The sequence below is a fragment of the Amblyomma americanum genome, chromosome 1 (assembly GCF_052857255.1).
Source record: "Amblyomma americanum isolate KBUSLIRL-KWMA chromosome 1, ASM5285725v1, whole genome shotgun sequence".
In the NCBI taxonomy this organism is placed as follows: domain Eukaryota; kingdom Metazoa; phylum Arthropoda; class Arachnida; order Ixodida; family Ixodidae; genus Amblyomma; species Amblyomma americanum.
Genome location: NC_135497.1, coordinates 155583434 through 155604675, shown reverse-complemented (window position 1 = coordinate 155604675; position 21242 = coordinate 155583434). Strand labels below are relative to the sequence as shown.

Below are 21242 nucleotides of genomic sequence, written 5' to 3'. Positions count from 1 at the left end.
AAATGTATGAAATTAAATGCAAATATTTACTGTTAGGGAGGCGCTTTACTTTTTTATGCTGGGGATAGGGACTGTAAACGTGGCAAGCTTTTTTCATGTGCGCTTTTATCGTTCTAGCAGTTGGGCCTCACAGACCCGTTTTGGCATCTCTATGCTCACGTGCATTTCGCATGCCGCACTTTTACTATCCTGTACAGAATCCATGTCAAACCGATTGCTGAACACCGACGGACCGACCGCTACAACAGGGTGCAAACGCAGGGCAACGGCTGCATAGAAATTCCCCGGCCAGTTTTGCTCGTAGCGACCTCTCCAAAACGAGATAGAGAGCTGACTGCCGTTGAACGGTGCCGTGCCTTCCAGGGTCATCATCCAGTCATACAGGGTCGTACCGATAAATCTATTCCGCACCCCGACGACCAAGCGGCCGCATTGGGAGAAGAGGAAAATCTTGCTGGTGCAGCTGGCCGCCGCTAGGAGCGCTATTAAGCGCTCGTTGCTTACGGCAACGACACATGATTGCAGGCGCGAGTTTTCCAGTATCACAAGATGTTCGTTTCGGGGAGAACGTCGGTGGAAGATGACACAAGGCAGGGGCGCCCTTCAACCTTACGGAATGAAAACATGGCTTGGATCAGAGAAATTGTACAGCAAGACCGCACCATTACAGTCTGCATGCTACCAGATACTCTCAACATTGGTAAGACAACATATGCCACTGAATTTTGCGTGAGAACTTGGGGAAACAAAAGCTGAATGCCAGACTTGTGCAGCACTCCCTCACACAGGACCAGAAGGACACGCGGGCATTAGTGAGTGCTGATTTCCTCCGAGGCAGAGAAGGATGCTGCATTCGTTGGCAGCACCATTGCTGAAGATGAAACATGGTGTTTTCAATACAATCCTCAAACAAAGAGGCGGAGCACTGAATGGCGGTCCACAAGCTCTCCAGCTTCGAGAAAGGTGCGGCGACAGAAGACCAAAATAAAGACTATGCTGATAGTTTTTTTCGATGCCAGAGGTGTCAGACACCACGAATTCGTCCCACAAGGGCAGACGGTATATCAGGATTTTTATATCCGTGTGCGCCAACACATGCGTGATGCACTGCGACGCAAGTGCCCTGACTTATGGGCATCTGGACAATGGAGTCTTCTCTACGATAACGCAAGGTCGCACACTGCTCTCAGCGTGACAAAATTTCTCGCCAAGCACAGCATTACTATAATTCCCCATCCGTCATACTCGCCTGACCTCTCCCCATGGGATTTTTTCCTGTTTCCTCGTGTGAAGAGAGCCCTAAATGGTCGCTGGATGGGGAGCGTGGACACCATTCAAGATGCCATGACAAAGGAGCTGACAACCCTGCCAAAAGAAGCGTTTTCCAACTGTTTCCAAGACCTCAAGAAGTATTGGAAGCTGTGTATAGACTGCAAGGGAGACTATTTCGAAGGGGTGCTGCACAAATGATTTCACTGTTAAACGTTTTTTTTTTTAACGGACTCAGACTCTGAACAGTATGGACAAAGGTTGTATGCCTACATGTGTGTAGTAGATGCATTATAATGTCTAGATGCTAAATATCCAAGGGGCGTGCCTAAAATGTCAGTCCTCCAAATATAAATTTTATTGTTTGTGAGAACTGATGTACAGTATACACAATGCACCGAAGAGGAGGTTTCTGGAAATTTCATTTAAGCAGCTCAGCCTCTCTGAATGCTCAAAATTTTTCCTAGGTTGGTGTCCGATTTTGAATTAGCCACCAAAATATCTTCTCTGCCATGAACTGGCACTATAGGGAGTATGCACACACACCACTGTGGCTGCCATTTTGTGGTGAATGTAGCATGGAGAAAGGCTGCAGGCATATCTAATCTGTCCATCACTGCCTGCTCCATCTTGCACTGCTGAAGCTATGTGCTTACCACAAAATTACGTCAGTGACGTCACGTGAATACTTCCTATTAGTAAACCTGCAGTGACACAGGGAAGAAGTTCATGAGCAAATATTTATTGAGCTCACTGTGCGGGATTTTAAAAAAGTCCCAAACAGCACTGGCAGTTAACCACCCAATTGAGAGTTTTATTTTTTTTTTCCCACCAGAGGACACCTTCCCAATTTTCACTAAGGACTGCTTACAAACCTCGTGCTCCTGAATAAACTGCATTAAAAAGATTGATTGTGCAATTACACCAGGCATACAATGCACCCAAAACTTCACCACTGCTTTTTTGAGGCCAGAAGATTAGGCACAAAGCCAGTTATGCCCACAGACTTTTTTTATGTTGTAGCTCTCACTGCTGTCTTTCACACAATGCAGCACAACAGCACAAAATCAACCAGCTGTTTGAGGCTGGAGTTTGTGTTGCACTGCAAGAGTTCATGTCAACCAATGTGCACATGTTGAATAGTTTGTGCTGATTAAAGTTTTCTTGCATTTTCAGTAAGAAGCAAAACAACAGTCCAGTAAATGTTGCAATTGAGCTCCTGAGAAATTAAGTTTTAACTGCCACCATTATTAGCAGAGTACACTACATTTGCATTTTCCAACTGCATTCTAGGATCATGAGCTGAGTTGCTAGTTTCTGGCAGTTCACTAAATGCTACGCATGCCCAACAGAGCTGGTTACGTGGTTATGTTAGCAACCAGAAACTTAGAACTTAGAATGTTAGCAGAAGAGACTTAGAACTTAGAAGGAAACACACACACCATCTAAGGCTGCTGTGTGTTCCATTGAATGTGTTTTTTTGCTCTGCTGTTATGTAGCCAAAAAAGTTTCGTGTATTAAAACTGAAGGGTCGATGCATAACAGTGCTGGTGCGTCTAAGCGAATTGGCTTCCTGCCCTGCAGGTTGGCTAGAAACTTGTGAATTTTCATTAAATTACAATGAACAAACATTTATTTTACCGAGATGAACATTACTGCTTTGGCCGACATGCTCTGGTTTACTCTTTTTTAATCTTAGTTTTCGTCCTCCACATCGTTTATATTTTATAACAACAGCACACACAATCACGTTTTCGTTACTATACTCAAGCACCAAAAATAAGCACATCAAAAGGCAATTTCCAATCAGCCTTGACCGATTTCTTGCTGTCAGATAACATGGTAACTTCTGAATTAAAATTCAGAAGTTACCATGTTATCTAACAACAAGAAACCGGTAGCAGTATGTATACATGCATGTGTACATGTGCATGAATCACTGTGTTAATTTCAGTTTGCTAATAAAAGCACTGCAAGTGCTGTGAGAAAAGTGCTAATTCCCCCCTCTCCAGAAAGTGATACAGGCAAGGCAAACTGTCAGCTAACTGTCCCCAAGCACCAATAATAAGCTGCAAAAGATTTAGGCTGAGATTCGATATATAACATAGGTGTTCTCAGTCACCATACACTTCTTTCTGCGTCCCCACAGAACGCATCCGAATACAGAACTGCATGACTCCAAACCGAGAACCACTGTTAAAGCCAAGCTGACAAGAAGGGTGCACGCAGTGCAGCATAATATTAAATGGAATGCAGAGCGCTGCCAGATGCCCAAATTGAAACAAATGCCACTTTGCACCAGCCCGCAGGTCATCTTGCAGAAAGTGGTCGATGAGGAGAAATTGCACGACGACTCATTCCTTCCTTGGTTTCTCTGCTGGCTTCTCAAAGCTCTCACCAAATTCATTCACACGGCTTTTGTCCACTGGATACAACCTTTAAATGATTAGGAAAGCAAACAAGCAATAAGATTATTGTTTGCTATCAGATTATGACACCAACACACACATGTAATGTACAATACATGACAATTTGATGCACCTTATAACTATGCCACCAATAGATTGCAGTATGCAAACAGGAAAAATTCTGGCTTGCAGCAATGTCAGTAGCACAGAGTGTGAAGCATACACCATGTGTTTCAGGGAGGCCCACCACTAATTTTTAAATAGAGGTTTTTAGAGGTAAAGAGACTTTTTGTGGCATAGTAAACTACACCACTGTTGGAAGACACCAGAAAAAAGGTGATTCATATGAACTAGTAAAGTGATTAGCTAAATTCTAATAGTTAACATTTAAACCTTTACAGATAGGAGCTTAGCTAAAAGTGATATTTGTAGCTGGCCATTAGTAATAGCCATATCAGTTTCTAAAATATTCAAAATACAATTTGATGGATGTCACTCTGCATGCACTGCAGGTGTACGGTTTCTGAACTGAACTGCACGAGAAATGGCCGAAATTTGTTGAGCCACAGCAGTGAGGGTAATCGCGCTGACAGAATTCTAAAAACTAATATGGTTATTACTAATGACCAACTACAAATCTCTAATTGCAATAATGCACCTATCTGTAATAGTTAAAAAGTTAACTATTAAAATTTAATTAATCACTTAACTAGTTAAAATGATCTGCCTCTTTTCTAGTATCTGCAGGCACTAGTATTATTATGCTGCAAGAAAGTAAATTTACTTCAAAAATCCTAGTTTTAAAAATCAGTGGCAGGCTTCCTTGAAACACCTGGTATATGAGAGTATTCAAAAGGAAGGATTTCATTTGAAAGATTGGCCACCAGGGTGCAGGTGGAAATGGTCACACTTTTCATGGTCACAAATGAATACAACACTTAAAATCTGTACAGCACATAGCATCAGTGCTTAGATTATCATGCATACTAATAGTCCTGAAATCAAGAATGCCACCAATAAATACAAAATATGCAATAAAATGACTGGGATGAACTATGTAATCATAAACTTTCTTTTTACCTCTCAACAGCCTCAACCTAGGATGTTATGCCACTTCTGAAAAATGTGGTCCATGCATGTTATTTTGGGAATGAAGAGGTTACGCATATGACACTACGTTACATACAAGAAAAAGAAAGGTTCAAATATAAAATAGGGCACAAGTGCATGGTTGAAAAAGAAATCCATACTACTGGTATGAAAGGGACTAGGAAATGATATTTTTCTAGGTTAAGTAAAGCAATTGAGCGATAGGTAGTCTATCACACATCACTCCACTGCAAGAATTTTTGAGCTATACCTCATTAAAACCAAAGATATTGGCGATTAAAAATTTAAAAATGATGCTCTCCCTCAACTCATGCACACTGAGACACCAGAAAAAAAAAAAATAGCTTCACCGGCCCTGTCCAAGAAAAAAAAAAAAATCAGCTGACGTTTACTTCACCAATTTCTGATTGTTGCACCCGTTTTCCCCCCACATGGGTTTTTGCCTTCCTGGTCTTCCCGCACATACTTTGGTCATTGCTTATCTCCTGTTTCTTGTCTGTCGTTGTTGGCAGTAATGGACCCATAGCAGACACAAAAGACACTGCGGATGACTCCGGAACCACCGACAGAAATATGCGGCAGCGGAAAATCGAAACCATGTGCACGAAGGCATTGACTTTGTTTGCACATGCCCGAGGGGTTCATGCAGCAACACGAGCAGACTACTTTCACGGCTGCCGGAAGTTTACCCGTGGTGTCGTGGCTGTCATGGTTGCAGCGAATGGCAGCATCTGGTGGCTTTTTGCTCACCATGACATCACCATACTAGTGACGTTGAACTCTAAGAAAAATAGTTCCAAAAGCTGTCACTATACACACACACCAATTGGCCCACGAATTCTAAAAAGCACGGCTTTTAAAAATTAATAAATTGCCAGCTACATTCCAAGGACTCATGCTCAGTTGGAATGCTCAAAAGCATTCGTTCTACACATTAAACTTATTTAGTAGCAATCTTCGAACACACTTCCTAGTCCCTTCATATCTAACAACATTTCGTTGAACATGCATACAATGTGCCAGGCTACTCCTGAGTTCTGTGCAATTCACTTGAGAGGAGTTTTCAGCAATGCATCCAACACTGCAATAAATTGCAGATGCGACAGCTCCAAAAGAATGCTGCCTCACCAGTGTGACCTTTCCCAATTTTAGTGAAAAGAGCTTACCATCTCTGATATAAATAGACTAGGAATACTGCATCATCCCGGAAGCAAGCCACCCTATGGGCTGTTGGCATTGTAATCAGGAATGCAAACACGTCGTCAATGAAAGTATTAAATGCCTGCAATGAACAGAAAGGAAAAAAATGATGACAAATGATGAGAAATTATGACAGCTGTTATGCTGTGCCACCAACAACCTCCCTTCCACTCTGTGTTGCTGCCAGTGCAGCACACTCTTAAGTCGTGCCGAAGCACGTTATTCTCTCCCACTGCACTGCATTGTAGCTGTGAACCCTCATCCTCTGCGCTGTGCCTCTGTATTCCCCCTCACTCTCCCACCTCTTCAGTACAGGGCTCCCCTCTTGCTCTCGCTGCTCTACTTTCCTTGCTGTGTCGCATTTTCTATTTGTATTGCTAGCTGCATCACACTGCCAGAAAAAAGCTGCAAACAACTGCCTACATGGTAGCAAGAATGGTAAACAATGCACTCATGAATGCACTGTATTCTAATACGAAGACTCAGGGGTGGCATTGTATTTACAACGAAGTGCCAAAAGCCGATGTGGCCCTTACAGCAACGGCTAAAGGCTTCAGGGCTCCTCCCAAAAGAAATAACAAAGGTGGTGATATAAGAATAATAAAAATTTGAGGGGACACTTAAGCTCTGCCTTAAGGGTATGATGCGACAGTGTAATGGGTAATTCCCTTATGTGCAGATGGTCATTCTCTACCTTACATTCATAGATCCTTGGGAGTCCTCATATCCCTTCTGGCGCAGTGGTGCAGCACTTAGGCGATGCGCCACTGCCCTGCGATGGCAGGTGCTCCCAGCGGTGAGCCTTGTGTAGCCCAGGTTGCTGTTCCCGAGTGACCAATCATTACTTAACTGCCACCTGCCACGATGAGCAGTTTGCTCCCTATCTGGTGGGCAGGTTGTGTGACGCCCCAAGACCACGTGACCTAGGTGGCCCCTGTGCCTCCTAGGATGCTCTCTGGGGACCACCTGCCAGAGCCATGCCCGTGATTTTTTGCTCACAACACCGATGCCGACAACGCCGACACTGAATTTTCCGGTGAACGGGCCCTTAAAGCGAGAGCATCAAAAAGCCTGCGAGTATAGACAGGACAATGCTTAATGAAAATGCGCCGACTACTTAAGCAGTGGCTGATCTGCACCAGTTTGCATCTGATCAGTGTCAGTTACCATTCACTGCTTTTTTGTATATGCTCCAGCAGCTGATGCTAAGAACTGGCAGCAGCGGTTTAGTGACTATGACATTTTTCTGAGCACAAATTGAAGTTTTCAATTTTCAGTCCTGGCAATGGCTGCTGCCGAAATGCAAATATGTTTGTCTACTGAAATTTCGACGAGTGCTGAAGGCTTTCAGGCGGCCGGAAATGATTTGGAGTCCTGCATTACAGCGTGCCTCATAGCTAAGGGTTGGACTTTCCACTTTTTATTTTTGGAAAATTAGGGAGACCGTTATCGCAGTTTATTTCAGAATGCAATTTCCGTTGTTTTTTTGGGGAGAAATATTTTCTGCGAAAAGATTTCCCCCCTTTTTTCATTTATATAAGGCAGCCCTGTGCGCTCTAAATTCACATACAGCTTAACTTGGCTTGTTTGTCAGTAAGAGCAGTTTATGTACAAGTAATTAACCCACATTGATAGTGTTTATAGTGGTTGCAATATAAAATACTATAGCCATAAAAAAAAAGTAACAGCGTGGAAGTCAAGTGATCGGGCTGTGAGACAGATATGTAAATAAAGTTTATTTCTACCAACTTGGCTATGCAAAAACCAAAATAAACGAGAAAAAAAAAGCAAGCAAAAGCAAAAGGAGCACAACAAACACAACACTTGTCTCACTTAGGAAAATGAAACCAGGCATTTCTGCCTAGTCCATTTACCCGGTTCCAATAAATAGAAACCCATTTCTTGATTGCGACACACTGCTCACTCCTTCAGTCGAGAAACAAACCGTGAAAGGAGCATCAACTTCACAAGAACAAAGTCTTGAATTGTAAAAAAAGAAAAAGTGACCTCGACTGAAATCCAGAAGGAGCCTGGGGGTCCGAGATCACGTAGTCCGCATGATGACGGCAGCGATGGAAGTGCTGCTGAACTGTTGCGGAAGCCCGAACATGACACTTTTTCATGATGGTTGTACATGTTTTTGAGTTTACGGTGCCTTGCTATGTGAGCAGCCAGTGATAGTCAATGAGCAGAAGGCGCTATATGCTAGTAGATGAAGCTTGATGAGGCAGTGGAGCCTCTCTGTCTGCTCTCGGAATTTTCGCAAAGTAGCGGAGCAATACCTTAAAATGTACAACTGTACTACTTGATTCCAACAATCCCACTGTCTAAACACGCTCCTTTTCCCTTGTGACTGATTGTAACTATGTATAAGACATTAGTATACGTGGATCACCACATGGTATTTACCTAAGCCACTGAACAATTTGTAATCGAATTTTTCTCTCACCTGTTCTGATTTCGGTTTTAACAGCAGAGCAATGGCTACGATGCAAAAGGTCAGTATAGGTGACGTGAGGCATGAAAAAACAACAACATATAATTGGTGCTTTGTCTTTTTAATTTGCTACAACACAAAAGCCAGCCTGCCTAAAGAGCTCGAATCATGAGTGAAGTAGCAGAAATTATACTGCAGTTTTCTTCATGCCTCAGGTAACCTATACTGACCTTTGCATCACAGCCATTGCTCGGCTGTTGAAACCGCAATCAAAACAGGTGAAAGAAGAAATTCTATTATAAATTATATCAATTTTAAATTATTTAGTGGCCACAGGCCAATACCATGTGCTGATCCATGCATAGTAATGTCTTACACTTCATTACAAAGTTGACAACATGCAACCGAAACATGGCTTCTATACTCCTTTAATTAATAGCCACCAAGGTATAGCCTGTATTCGAAGGATACTAACCTTTTTCGGAAAAACCGGTAACCTCTTTTTCGGTAAATTCCAACCTATACTTGTAGCCCAAGTGTAGCATTGGCACACAAAAATGACTGATGCTTCTCACAGATGGTCTTTTTTTCTGGTGGCTTAGACGACATAGCAACATAGGCAAAGACAATACCACTGACAGTGACACTAATGCTTCTCACTCAGCACTGTTGAAAGTGCATGGCTTTCTCTTGCAGATGGCTAACACTTCCAGCTGGCACCATCTAATTCACAAGAGAGTCTTCATAGCCATACCTAAAACTCCTAGTTTTCCACGATTTCGTGAAAAATACCGATATTGCACGTTTTTTGCGGAATTGTGTGTTAGCAGCCACACTGTCATGCCTTTTCGACGTCCAGAAAGCAACAGATGAGCTGTAGAAGAACGGCAGATTGGGAGAGTTGGAAATGCTTCATAATATTAAAGCAGCGCTAAGCAGCAAGGACGAAGAAAGAAGGGAACACACACACAGGCGCTGATCTTACAACTAAATTTTATTTGAAGTAAGCAGGTCAATTTATACATACACAAGAACTACGCACATGCGCATGGTCAAACACAGATGTACTCATTTAAAAATGCAAATAAAAACACACTGCATAAAAGGCTCGTGCAGTTATTGCCGATATGTTATCCCCTGTGCAACAGGCTCATTTCCAATGGAGGTTAGGGATACTGAAGGTGTGCCGACGCAACAGCTTGTCTTTCTTATGATATGGAAGGCCTTTGCTATCTCTCTTGTGCGCCGATCACTGTGCACAAACAACACTTCCGTGTCGACAAAATGCACTCCATATCATAAGAAAGACAAACTGTTGCGTCAGCACACCTTCAGTATCCCTAACCTCCATTGGAAATGAACCTGTTGCACAGAAGATAACATATTGGCAATAACTCCACAAGCCTTTGATGCAGTGTGTTTTTATTTGCATTTTTAAATGAGTACATCTGTGTTTGACCATGCGCATGTGCGTAGTTCTTGTGTATGTATAAATTGACCTGCTTACTTCAAATAAAATTTAGTTGTAAGATCAGCGCCTGCGTGTGTGTTCCCTTCTTTCTTCATCCTTGTTGCTTAGCGCTGCTTTAATATTATGCAACAGATGAGTCCTTCCTGGCGATGTCTATGCAGCTGACAAGTACGAAGAGGTTGTCTTCTAATCATTTGCCCGGACGAAACCCATTCTGCAGCTCCTAACAGAGCTGCAGAGATTTGCGACAGCCAACTTTGCACCAGTGACTGCATTTCATGTTTGCGTTGCAGGTACATGTCCCACATTGCTGCTGCTGCCTCAGGGTGCTTATCTTTCACCACCCAGCGATGGGCGCGGTTCGTGTCCCAGCGCGCTTGCCAAGCCTCTGCCACCTGCCTCTCCCACCATGGCTTCTTGTAGGCTTGTTCATGGCCCTTGTGGACTATGTGTGAGCGCATTACAGAACGTACGGCTTCCATGTACTCGCAGTATGTAGCGGCTCCAAGTCGCCTCTGGCTCTCTTCAAATTCTTTGGCGAAGGCCTCCACCTGCCTTACCGGAAGGTAGCGAGCTTTCGACTGTCGGGGTCTGGTCTTCAGACGTTGTTTGCAGCTGAAGTCCAGACGCAGGCGATTATGGTCGCTGCCCATACTAACCAGTCCCTCTTCAGCAATGTCGAGGTGCTGCAGAAGGCTTAGTAGACGATGCGATAGCAGCAATACAAGTTGCACTGTTTCTGGTGCACCACGTATATTGGCCGTCGCATCTTGGGTCCAGATTGGCGATGTTGAGCTGGAGCTGTTTCGCCAGCCAGATAAGAAGGTCACTGTTAGCGTCACTGCACCCGTCAAGCTTGTAGAGGTGGCCGTTGAAGTCCCCAAGAATGATCATCTCCTTGTCATTTGCAACCAAGTGGGCGTCTCTGCACACGCACTTTACTAAACCATGGTTATTGTCGGGACGGCCACTGCAGACGGAAAAATATACCACGCATAGCGCTGTGGGGACCCCGAGAAGATCCTCTACCACCCGTAAGTGGTCACTGCATCCCTCGCCATGACCCACATGATCACTGCACTCTTGCGCCTGCCACTCCAAATCACGGCGCCACATCACTCCCACACCTCCACCTTTCCGGCTTTCACCCGATCTGTTCTTGCCCGCCCAACACCCGTTCCGATCGATTGGAGGCTCCTCGAGATCGCGAAGGTGGGTTTCGGCAACCACGTATAAGGATAATTCCTCTGTGCGAAGCGCTCCGTACAGTTCCGCCCGCTTTTGTTCTTGTCAAGCGCTGTGAAGGTTTAGAAAGCCCACTCTGAAGCTTCTTTGCTCCTTGCACCGAGGTGCTGGGCGGTGACGCTGCTGTGCGCCCCTTACTGCGCTTGCCACGGTCACTGCTGCAAGATGTGGTGTCGGACGAGGTTGCCAACCGTCTGGAAAAGGTCGCCAGGCATTCCCCAGGTGAGCCAATCGTGGAAAATGCGGCGTCGCCTGGAGGGGGGTCGGGCCACCCTGCCATGTCATCACGTTGCTCCACATCGTGCCCAGGTGCCATGGGACCGCCGCCAGTGGCAGCTGTGCCTCGGGGAGCAGACGCTCCCAGTACATCGGTTGGGCCCAAGGTGAAGGTGCCTGTGTGAGGGCTGTCCTTGTTCTGGAGCTTGCCCGCATCTCTTGATCTGCTGGGGCTGGTTCCGCTGCCCCGACCATGTCGGCTGCTTTCTGTCTCCTCCCGGCAAGTTCCGCTTGTCCACGGGGTGTCTCTTTTCCTGGGGCTGGCTGACTGGCTATTCAGGGCAGGCGCTTTTGGATGCAGTCGGTTAAGTCATCTGCTCCGGGCCTCCTGCCTCCACCCTAAAAAAAGGGCGAGCCTTGAGTTCCACTTCTTTCACTGCTTGGCGAGCTGTGGCAGCCAGGTAGTGTATGCCATCCTGCGCCATCCTGCGTTTGTCACCCTCCAAGAGCTTGGAAAAGTCGACGAACACTGCACTCCCCAAGGCACACAACCTCCTCAGCTGTGTGTTGAGGAGCATTGCCTTCACCCATGGTTCTTTTCCCCGTGTTGTAACTTAGGGGACGGAACATATTGATACGTGCTACAGTGGAAGAAGAAGAAAAACCGCCTGCATCCGTGGAGAAAGAAGATGTTGCTCTCCCGCTCGCGCGCTCGGACCTCTTAGGGACCGCCGCAGTTTTACGTTTCGTCTCCGGAGGTTCTCCTTCGAATTGCTCGTAACATTTGGTGGAGCAGTGCTGGGTAACGCTTCCAGACTACCGCACTCCACACAGCATCACAACGGACCTCACACCTGTCCACCAGCGACCCAGCCGCCGTATCCGCGGAGAGTCGCCTGAATTTGGGTCCCTTCCCTCGCCTAAAAGAACGACGCAGCCTCGGCCACCGAGTCTAACTGACATGGCCACTGACACCGAGTCCCCGGCGCCGACCCAGCCTAGCCTGGTGAGTCCAACTGCCATGGCCACTGACCCCCGGCTCCTGGCGCCGATCCTTTGCCACCCACCGCGAACACCGCCATCTTTTCACGGTGACGTTTTTGAAGACGCTGAGGATTGGCTGGAGAGCTTCGAGCGGGTCGCCCGCTACAATGGCTGGAGCGACGAGCGCAAGCTCCACAACGTATATTTTGCTCTGGAAGAATCTGCCCGCACGTGGTTTGAAAACCACGAGACTACCGTTCCCACCTGGGAGACGCTTTGCCAGAATCTCCTGGCTACATTCCCCAACGCCGAACGCCGGGAGAAGGCTGAAGCTGCTCTGCACTCCCGAAACCAGCGCACGAATGAAAGTGTGCGCATGTACATCAAGGACATGGCCCGTCTATTCAAGCGTGCCGATCCCAACATGACTGAGGAGAAGAAGCTTCGCCATCTGATGCGAGGGGTTAAGCAGGAGCTCTTCGCAGGCCTCGTACGTAGCCCACCCCGCACTGTAGCGGAATTTCTTACCGAGGCGACTACCATGGAGACGACGCTCCAACAACTAGCCCGCCAGTACAATCGGGACATCAACAGCATTGTGCCCGAAACCTTTTCGTCGTGCCTAGGCGGCAGTACAGACACATTGGGCGAACTGATTCGGTCAATTGTCCGGGAGGAACTCAAACGGTTCCGTCTGCCCCAGGTTGCGCCTGGGCCCCAGGTTGCGCTTGGGCCTTTGGCAGCGCTGACAGAAGTCGTCAGGGAAGAAGTGCAGCAGGTTGCGCAGGCGCCTCCTGTTCCCGAAGTGCCACCCCAGTTCGATGCCCGACCCACATATGCATCCGTTGTACGTCGCTCGGCTGGCTACGGTCCCGCTACTCCGACACCTGCCATGAGCAGCATTGGCACATGCCACGTAACCGCACCTGGCTCCGCTGTTCCCTCGACGTCTGCTGTCAGTAGCACCACCCCATATTATGCAACTGCCCCTGCTACAGCTCAGCCACGTCCTCGGAAGTCAGATTTGTGGCGTATGCCGGACCGTAGGCCTCTGTGCTACCACTGTGGGGAGCCTGGTCATCTCTACCGAGCCTGTCCGTACCGCCAAGTGGGTCTTCGTGGTTTCCGTCCTGACGCACCTTGTCCTCAGAACGGTGACCGCCTGAGATTGCGGAGCATCTCTGGGCGCGCCAGAACCATGTTTACTCTGGATGGCGCGAGTCCCGTTCGCTTTCGCCTCTCCGCTATCGTGCGTCCAGCCCCGGCCGCCAGAGTAGTTCTGCTGGCCGTCGCTCGCCCAGTCCTCGTCGGGAAAACTAACACCAGCGACCTCTGACGTCAAGATGTGTCAAGATCCTGCATCACGGAACCATCGAGCCGACGATACCTGGACAGAGAGAGGCAGCGACAGTACCCGATACGCTGCATTCAATTTGCGGGTGACAATTGATAGCACTGAGGTTACCGCGCTGCTCGATACCGGTGCTGATTATTCCGTTATGAGCCGTGCCTTTGCTGGAGACCTAAAAAAGGTTCTGAAACCGTGGACGGGGACCCCCATGCGCACCGCTGGTGGCCACTTAATTTCCCCTGTTGGCAAGTGCACGGCTAGGGTTGGAATTTGTGGTTACACATACGTTGGTGAATTTGTCGTGCTCTCTGAGTGTTCCAGAGACTTGATTCTAGGGATCGACTTTCTGCAGGCGAGCAGTGCTGTGATTGACTTTACGGACGCACGTGTCACGTTCTCGACCAAACAGGCTGTGGCCCGCTTTGACTCCCGAGATCCTTGCAGCAACGCTCTGTGCATTGTCCAGAATGATCTGCGCATTGTCCAGAATGACGTCACGGTGCCGCCGCGGTGCAGTGTCCTGGTGCTCGTGCGGAACGACCTATTCCGCAACTACGAGGGCTTGGCAGATGGCCATACTCCACTGCTGCTTGAGCGAGGCCTTGTTGTTGCCCGAGGTCTCGTCCAACTACGTGACAGCCGTACCAACGTCCTCCAGACCAACTTTTCCAACGAATATCAGCACCTCGTCAGAGGCACGGCTATTGCCTTCCTTCACGACGTTGCTGAGGTCCGAGGTTTGTGCACCGTGGGAGGACCCACTCCAGAGAATGCTGGCCAATACCACGCTCTGAATTCAGTCAGTCAAAATAAATCCGGCCTTGCCATCTGTTCAGAAGGATCTTCTGTCGGACCTCTTGGCAGACTTTGTGGACTGTTTCGCTACGTGTTCAAAGGTCGGCCGCACTCCGCTCGTCAAGCACCATATCATCACTGATACGACTACGTGACCCGTTTGCCAGCGCCCCTACCGTGTTTCGCCGATGGAGCGAGAAGCCATTCAAAATCAAGTTGCCGAAATGCTTGCGGACGATGTCATTCAGCCCATGAGCATCGCCTGTGGTTCTTGTCAAAAAAAAAAGGACAACACTCTGCGTTTCTGTGTTGACTATCGAAAACTTAAAAACGTGACCAAAAAGGACGTTTACCAACTGCCCAGGATAGACGATGCGCTCGACTGATTGCGGGATGCCCGATACTTCTCGTCCTTAGATCTTAAAAGTGGGTACTGGCAGATCGAAGTGGACGAAAGAGACCGGGAGAAGACAGCTTTCATGACGCCCGACGGCCTCTATGAGTTTAAGGTGCTCCCATTTGGTCTGTGCTCAGCACCGGCCACATCCCAACGCATGATGGACACCGTTCTTTCCGGCTTGAAGTGGCAGTCCTGCTTAGTGTACCTGGAATATGTCGTTATATTTTCGACCACGTTTGACCAACACTTGGAGCGGTTGCGCATTGTGCTACAAGCACTCAAATCCGCACAACTCATCATCAAAGCCGGGAAATGCAATTTTGGCTTTGAAGAACTTCGCTTTCTTGGTCACGTTGTCAGAGCACAAGGTGTTCGTCCGGACCCTGACGAGACCGCTGCCGTCTCAGGTTTTCCATGCCAAAGTGACAAGAAGGCCGTTCGCCGGTTTTTGGGACTGTGCTCGTATTATCGGCGCTTTGTTCAAGATTTCTCGCGAATCGCCGAACCGTTAAACTCACTGACTCGAGACGACACGCCCTTCGTGTGGGGAAGCGACCAAGAGGCTGCATTTGTCGAGCTTCGCAACCGTCTACAACGTACTCCGATACTCGCCCATTTCGATGAACACACTGCACAGACATCCACACTAATGCCAGCAATGTCGGCCTTGGTGGCGGTACTGATCCAGTGGCAAGACGGTGCAGAACGGGTCATCAGTTATGCCAGCCGAACACTTACGCGTGCCGAGACCAATTATTCTACGACGGAGAAAGAGTGCCTTGTAGTGATATGGGCCATCAGCAAGTTCCGGCCGTACCTCTACGGGCGACCCTTCCATGTGATAAGCGACCACCACTCCTTATGCTGGCTGCCGAGCCTCAAAGACCCCCCAGGACGCTTGGCTAGATGGAGCTTACACTTGCAAAAATACGACTTAACAGTCGTCTACAAGTTGGGCCGTAAGCATCAGGATGTGGACTGTTTGTCGCGTGCGCCTATCACAATCGGTCCCGAGGAACCCACTGATGATTTTCCTTTCCTGGGCGCTATTAGTACCACCGAAATGGCACAGCCTCAGCGGGCGGACTCGGAGTTCGCGCCGCTCATCGATTACCTCGAAGGCGTTGACGCTCACATCCCGCATGTTTTTCATCGCGGGCTCCACACCTTCACTTTACAATCTGGTGTTCTCTACAAGCGCAACTTTTCCAGTAACAGAGAAGCGTTCCTGCTTGTCGTACCATCATAGCTGCGGCCAGAGCTTTTGAGTGCCTGTCATGATGCACCCTCCGCCGGCCATCTCAGAGTAAGTCGTACACTCGCGTGCATTAAGCAGAAGTATGATTGGCTCAGGTTACTCCCATCAGTGCGGGCCTACTTAAAAACATGCCGCAACTGCCAACGTCGTAAGTCTCCTCCGTTGAAACCAGCCGGATTTCTTCACCCCGTCGAACCACCGAAGACCCCTTTTCACCAAGTGGGCATGGACCTCCTTGGCCCTTTTCCGAATTCTTCATCTGGGAAGCGTTGGATCATCATTGCCACCGACTACCTGACACGGTACGCTGAGACCACGTCTCTTGTCAAAGGCACTGCTGCTGAAGTGGCGCAGTTCTTCGTACACAACATTGTCCTGCATCATGGAGCCCCCGCCGTTGTTGTTACTGACCGGGGAACTGCTTTCACTGCCCGCTTAACCCAGTCCGTGATGACTCTGACGCACACCAGCTATCGACGTGCTACGGCCTATCACCCACAGACAAACGGATTGGTAGAGCAACTTAACTGCACTCTAGCCGACATGCTTTCTATGTATGTCGATGTCGAGCATCGAACTTGGGATACCATTCTTCCGTACGTAACGTTTGCCTACAACACCGCCCTGCAGGAGACAACCCGACTGACCCCCTTTCAGCTTGTCTTCGGTCGGCAAGTGACCACTCCGGTGGATGCTATGTTGCCCGTTGACCCCTACTGCGACTCAGACGCTGACCTCGACGCAGACACCTTCGTTCAGCGTGCTGAGGAAGCGCGGCAATTGGCACGTCTGTGAATTAACCGCCAACAGGAGAGTGACGCCGCTAGGTACCACCTCAGACGCCGCTTCGTCAGTTACGCGCCTGGCGACTTGGTGTGGGTGTGGACACCTGTTCGTCGCCGCGGCCTTTCTGAAAAGTTGCTGCGCAGATACTTCGGCCCTTACGAAGTAGTGAGCCACATCAGTGATGTGACGTATGCAGTTACTCCTGTCCAAGCGGCTTGCTCATCGCGCCGGTCGCACCGTACTGAAGTCATGCACATTGTTCGCATGAAGCCTTACCACGACAGACTCCCTGACTGAACAGCGGTTCACTGCAGCTGTATTTTGCTGATATTTCCCTCCTAGCCGCATCGTGGCGATGCTGCAGAAGAAGAGGCAGTGATACGCGCCACTGTGGAAGAAGAAGAAAAAGCGCCTGCATCCGTGGAGAAAGAAGATGTTGCTCTCCCGCTCGTGTGCTCGGACCTCTTAGGGACCGCCACAGTTTTACGTTTCGTCTCCGGAGGTTCTCCTTCGAATTGCTCGTAACAATATTGCCATCTTCTGGGCATAGGGGGTGAAAAGCTGTCTGACTGATTTGACGACCGCTTCCGGCTGGGCACCTTTGATCACATCCGTCACACCTGCATGCAGGACTAGCAGCTGCAGGTTGTGTCTGGGTTCACTGTGGTCTTGAGTGAGCATCCGGTGCACAGTGGCCACAGTCGCATGGCAGTCATAGATGCATTCCACCCTCATACCCTTGCCCAGTTGCCGTCGAAGTGCTCCGGCTATTCTCGTTCCATCACCGACGGGCCACACTTCTCGTAGGGAGTCAGGTAGAACCTGCCTCTAGTTGGGTGCCCGAATGGAGTCGGCATCGTCTCTCCAGAGGAGGTGCCTCGTGCCGTTGCCCCGCTGGCCGGTTACCTGGGCACTTTTATCCCTCTGTGCCGGTTTGTTGGCTTTCTCCGATCGATTTGAGGTGCACCCACTGGGCTAGGCTTTGTCGTGCTCACCACCCGCCACTCTGCTACTCGTTTGGGCACCAACATCCGCAACACCAGGCCTTTCTGTGATCGCTGTAGGTGTGTTGAACTCGCCTTGCGGCAGCCTTCGCATATCTGGCTCCTCTTGAACCTCCACAATAGCCGTGGATGATTCTGAGGAGTTCTTGATGTGCAGCGGACTTTCTGGGCCACTAGGAGTGATGGGGGAGTACTGACGTGGTCTTCTTGGGTCGACTTTGAGCCGGAGGCATCATCCCCGTGTAGAGGTTTGCCTGGTGGTGCTAGGAGTTGGTCCTGCTGTCCTGCTGTTGGAGTTGCTCCTGCATCTGCAAGACGACACACCTCAGCACCTCCATCTCTGCATTCGCATCCAGTACATTTTTGCGCAACGCCTCTATCATGATGCATTGTTTGTAAACGGAGCCGTTTTCAGGTCTTGAAACCCAGTCTCCTCCAGGTAAGGATACCTCCCACACTTGTCACACTGCACCTGGTCTTCGTCGGTTTGTTGTCGCCTCTTCACTCCCTTCGGGTGCAGGACAACCCATATGTGCCAGCGTCGAAGACATCCTGTGGGCCGCGACCGGCCGTTCTCCCTCACCAAGCAATTTGCACACCCGTGCACAGAATACTCCTATAATGCGCGGCGCAGCACCCCATATTTATTTCTTATTCTGTATTTGCACATAGTGTATATTACCCCCTACCTCTATCCTTTTTCGCTATTGCTCCCCCCTTTCTTTTCCCTTTCCCTGTCCTTTATTCACGCTAGCCGCAGCTTAGGTGCTTCAGGTTTCGATGGCAGATGCCGCAGCTAACAACATCTTTTCCTTCCATTGTTATTTTAATAATAAATAGCCACTAACAACAACAACACTCCCTTCGCCATGACGTTCCGGGAACTGCTGCAGAGCCGGCCACAGGGGAAAACTAGGTGAGGGAGAAAACTGGTCGGACAGGAGCCGGTTGGGAGGGAGAGGTTGCTCCCTTGAACGTTGCCTTCCTGCCGGGAAATGACGACGGAGGCGCTTAGGCCTACGTACACTTTGTGAAGTAAATCCAGGCTTCGGGGTTGATCAACAGATGATGAATTTGTCGCAGATACGAGCATGGTGCCTGGACCTGACGACCATCATGCGTTGCTTATGAATTTCCCCCATGGCTTTCGAACTTCGTGCCGTAGCCAAGAAGCAAGCAACACACCACACATTTGGCGGAAGTAGCTCCAGCTGAATTTGCTCACAAACTTCCCCCCTTCACCCCTCCATACCCCTAGCCTGGACAACAAACAACCCACTCCTCTTTGATCACCACACGCAATGCAGCCGCGAGCAAGCACGTGACCGTCGGCTCGTCACGAATCATGAGCAGTGTTGGTGGTAACGCGTTACAAGTAACTGCATTACCGGTAGCGCATTACTTTTTTTGGTACTTTAGTAACGTACTCGATAACATTTGGGAACTGCAACAGGTAACATACTATTGTTAACATTTTTCGGTAATGTGAGGTGTCACGTTACTAGCTACTTTTGTTCCTGTTGTCCCTCACTCTGCCCCTTTTTTTAGAAAAAAAAAAATGCAGAGCACCAAAATTGATGTTGCAAATAAACAAACAGATGCTATCGACGACCTTTGTTGTTGCGGCTCGCATGCATGCCAGAAAACACCTGCTGTTGACGACGCACCCAAATAAAAAAAAAAACAATAGCCATAAAGCACGAAACACGTGCACAAACACGCATTCACACACTTGCCTTCACCTACCTCCCCTTCCTGAACCACTCACACACACAACTCTCTACAGAGTGGAAGCATGCCGAGCGTTTTGGAACATCATATTTTTCAGAGTTACCTGAAATTTACTGAGAGTTAAGCGGTGTTTTCTTTATGAAGTTAGAATTGATGATGAAGTGTCATTTTGTGTTTTATGTCACATTCAGAAAATGCCTCCGCCATGTGCCACAGAGTTAAAATCTATCACTTGTAAACCTGCAGGCTACTTTAGGCCACTATAGCATTGCTAAACTCCTGCACATTTGTGCAAAGTATTTTTGTTAAATCAGGATTTCGTGCAAAGTCGTCCTTTGGGCTAGCAGTTTTGTGTGAAATATAAGTTGTATGAAATCGTTATCGTGAGTTTATAAGGCGAAGACGCACTGATTAAAATTTATGGACATGAAGTAAAGTGCGGTACTTTTTTCCGGTAACGGTAACGCGTTACTTTTCTTTGTAGGTAACGTAGGGGGGTAACGCGTTCCTTTTTTCTTAGCGTAACGAGTAACGTATTTAGTTACTTTTTTTCGGTAACACCTGCAACACTGATCATGAGGGTGCCAGTGTTGCCTGACTGGTACACAGTTCAGGAGAACTTTTAAAAATTAAATTACAAATTGCTCGCTGTGCCAAATCAGCTCATCTTGACCAGCTGTTCTGAGATGTGTATAGTGAACAACAAGCGATAAACAGCTTGAGTCTGAAAAATGGTGTCATGACCCCTTTAAAAAAATGTATTTCAGATGCACGTGCCACAACCGACAAAAGCAAAGCCTCCAATAAAATAATGCATGCACTCTCCCACACAACAGCAGTCGCCGCTGTACCACTGCTACCGGGTGTTTTGAGCTGCCCAGTCCTGCACCCACTTGCTCTTTGCTTTCCCTACCCCGCTTAACTCGTTCAATGCCTTCTCTTTCTCAATGACCCGTACTGCTTTCTTTCGACATCCACATCCATATCCTATGCACTTGCTTGTCGCACGATTTGCTCCAAGAGTGTTGAAAAGCTGGCTTCTGCTAGCGGATCGCAAGCCTGGTGGCAAAGGTCACTTAACTAACTTGATTAGATTGGAGAAGAAAAAATTGCACTATATAAAACAAAAATTCTTTGATGTCTCCCGCAGAGTATTGCAGATTCTTTGTTTTCAGTTCAAGGAATTTCAAATTTTCCACCGCAAAAACTTAGGGGCCTTAGCCTTACATCCAGAAGTTGTTCAAGGCTACTATCATGGAACTGCTCCAACCTGTTCTGACAACTTGCACTGCGAATTTGCAATGCTCACGCATAGAGAAAAAATAGTGCTCCCATCCCAGCACCTGCTGAAAGCATAAGTGAGGTTAGTGATGCACTTGAAATGGCACTGGAAAGTAGTATAAGCATTACTGCTAGTAACCATGATGTTGCTTTTTGTGAAATGCTTTGCTTATAAAGCCATCAGCAAATCCAGGCTAGAAGACTTTTGCATGGTCACTATCATTTCCCAGCCTGCATGAAAAAGTGCCAGTTTAATGCTATTATACTACACCATCTTGCAGCTTATTGACAATAGC

At 48.1% G+C, this 21242-nt stretch overlaps 1 protein-coding gene across 1 annotated transcript in view; it reads right to left on the bottom strand.

Annotated features, from left to right (window-relative positions):
- Positions 1–1990: 1990 nt before the first annotated feature.
- Positions 1991–21242, bottom strand: part of LOC144113991 (lipid scramblase CLPTM1L) — a 70477-nt gene continuing 51225 nt past the window's right edge. Inside the window, exons 15-16 of the mRNA XM_077647413.1 lie at positions 5954–6069; positions 1991–3705 (exon numbers count right to left, since the gene is read on the bottom strand). Of these exons, the coding sequence (XP_077503539.1) occupies positions 3624–3705; positions 5954–6069 (198 nt within the window). The 3' untranslated portion in view covers positions 1991–3623. The remainder of the gene's footprint in view (positions 3706–5953; positions 6070–21242) is intronic.